This window comes from Myotis brandtii, unplaced genomic scaffold (assembly GCF_000412655.1).
Source record: "Myotis brandtii unplaced genomic scaffold, ASM41265v1 scaffold1405, whole genome shotgun sequence".
Lineage (NCBI taxonomy): Eukaryota > Metazoa > Chordata > Mammalia > Chiroptera > Vespertilionidae > Myotis > Myotis brandtii.
This window is the reverse complement of record NW_005355020.1, coordinates 22,146-23,782: the sequence shown is the minus strand read 5'-3', so window position 1 is coordinate 23,782 and position 1,637 is coordinate 22,146. Positions and strand designations below refer to the sequence as shown.

General features: G+C 48.8%; 1 protein-coding gene across 1 annotated transcript in view; it reads left to right on the top strand.

The window, feature by feature from the left end:
• The first annotated feature begins 481 nt into the window (after positions 1 to 481).
• The window catches only part of LOC102244187 (tripartite motif-containing protein 34), a 14,176-nt gene continuing 13,020 nt past the window's right edge, over positions 482 to 1,637 (top strand). The window contains exon 1 of the mRNA XM_005860818.2: positions 482 to 731. Within this exon, the coding sequence (XP_005860880.1) occupies positions 653 to 731 (79 nt within the window). The 5' untranslated portion in view covers positions 482 to 652. The remainder of the gene's footprint in view (positions 732 to 1,637) is intronic.

Genomic DNA, 1,637 nt, shown 5'->3' with positions numbered 1-1,637 from the left:
GGTTGTTATAATCCTCCGGATAATTTCAGTTCTCCCTCTGCCCATAAAAAAACAAGTCTCTATGGTGTGACCCTTGCCCACTTCTTGTGGTATCTCTTGTTTACCTGGAGCTCCAAGTACCGTCTCATGGAACCAGTTGCAGATTACAACGAATTGTTTATCCTTCATTCTAGCCATTTCTGCCTCCCAGAATATAACTCAGCCGCAAGTAATCCACCAGAGGAACTCCTGATACCCTAAGGTGAGTATCCAAAAGTGACCATCATTTTCTATTTTGAACACATAGTACATTTGGTAGAAGGTTGGCCTGGATAAGTCTTTGTTGTGGGAGCCTCCCTGTGCATTATAGAATGGTTAGCTGTATCCCTGACTTCTACCCACTAGATGGCAGTAGCCTTCCTCGTAGTCATGACAACCAAAACTTTCCGACTTTGCCAAAAGTCCCCAGGGGCAAATCTTCCCTCCCCACCCCACCCTTCTACAAACACCGGGTTAAAGCATTACTCTGCAGTCGCCCTGAAGGACTGCCACCATTTGGCTCAGAAGCTCCGTCCCCTTTCCTTTTCCTGCCAGCCCCGAGAATTTCACTTTCACTTCTCAGCCAGTTCCTCAGGAGGAACTACTTCATGCAGACTCAGCCCCCGGTTGGAGAATGAACCCTGACCAGAACTGCCCCGTCTTTTCCTCACCACTTACACCAGGAGTCAAGACATCTCCGCTGGGACCTGAAGGTGTGTGGGGAGGTTGATGGCAGGCCCAGCGTGGGGGACTTGCAGAGAAAGGTACTAGGTGAAGTTAGGTGAGGTATTTTGTGGCACAGATGTGCTCTGAAGGGAAGAAAAGCCAGCTGCAGGCTTCCTACTCTGAGTGCAGACACAGGGCAGCGTCTGGAGAGGGACAGCTTGAGAGAAAGGAGTATTGAAGAGGCAGAAGGCCTTGTTTGCTTCCTGGAGGGACCCTTATTTTTCCAGGCTGAGTTCATCCCCATCTTCTTCCTGTTCTATAGTTTTGATTACCTATCTTGCTGAAGGGAACTGTAATCTCTCTCTCTCTCTCTCTCTCTCTCTCTCTCTCTCTCTCTCTCTCAACAGAAAGTCTCTTCTACTCCACTCCATGTGTAAAAGAGGTCCCTGTTTTACAAATGTGCAAAAGCCCAAGCTCCTAGTATGGGGCATCAGATAGAATGGAGTCTTGGGACATGGCCAGGGGTAATATTGAACCTGATTCTTTCAGGCCCCTCCTGCAACACCGAGGGGCTGTCTGTGGCCTTCCTAACACATCCTCAGCTGCTGGCCAGTCTGAAGACAGCAGGCTAATGATTGGTCTGCTGCCTGCCTCTGAGGCCGCCTTTTCTCCTGTGTCCTCCTGAGCTTCAGTCTCAGGGCTCTGCTTGCACTTCCCTGAATGGACCTGCTTGCTCTTACTTCAGTAGTCCATTGACCCTGACTGGTGTCCTCACCTGCCTTAGAGCTCTTAGACACACCTTTGTGTTGATTGTTACCTCTGCTGCTTACTGTTTTTCTTTGTTCAGAGCTTATTAATAGGGGTTGACAATTGCTCAGGAGACCAAAGTTTCAATGGTCTTGCTAAGAAGTTTAAGGGGGAGAAGGGGAATAGAAGACATCTGTAATGCTATC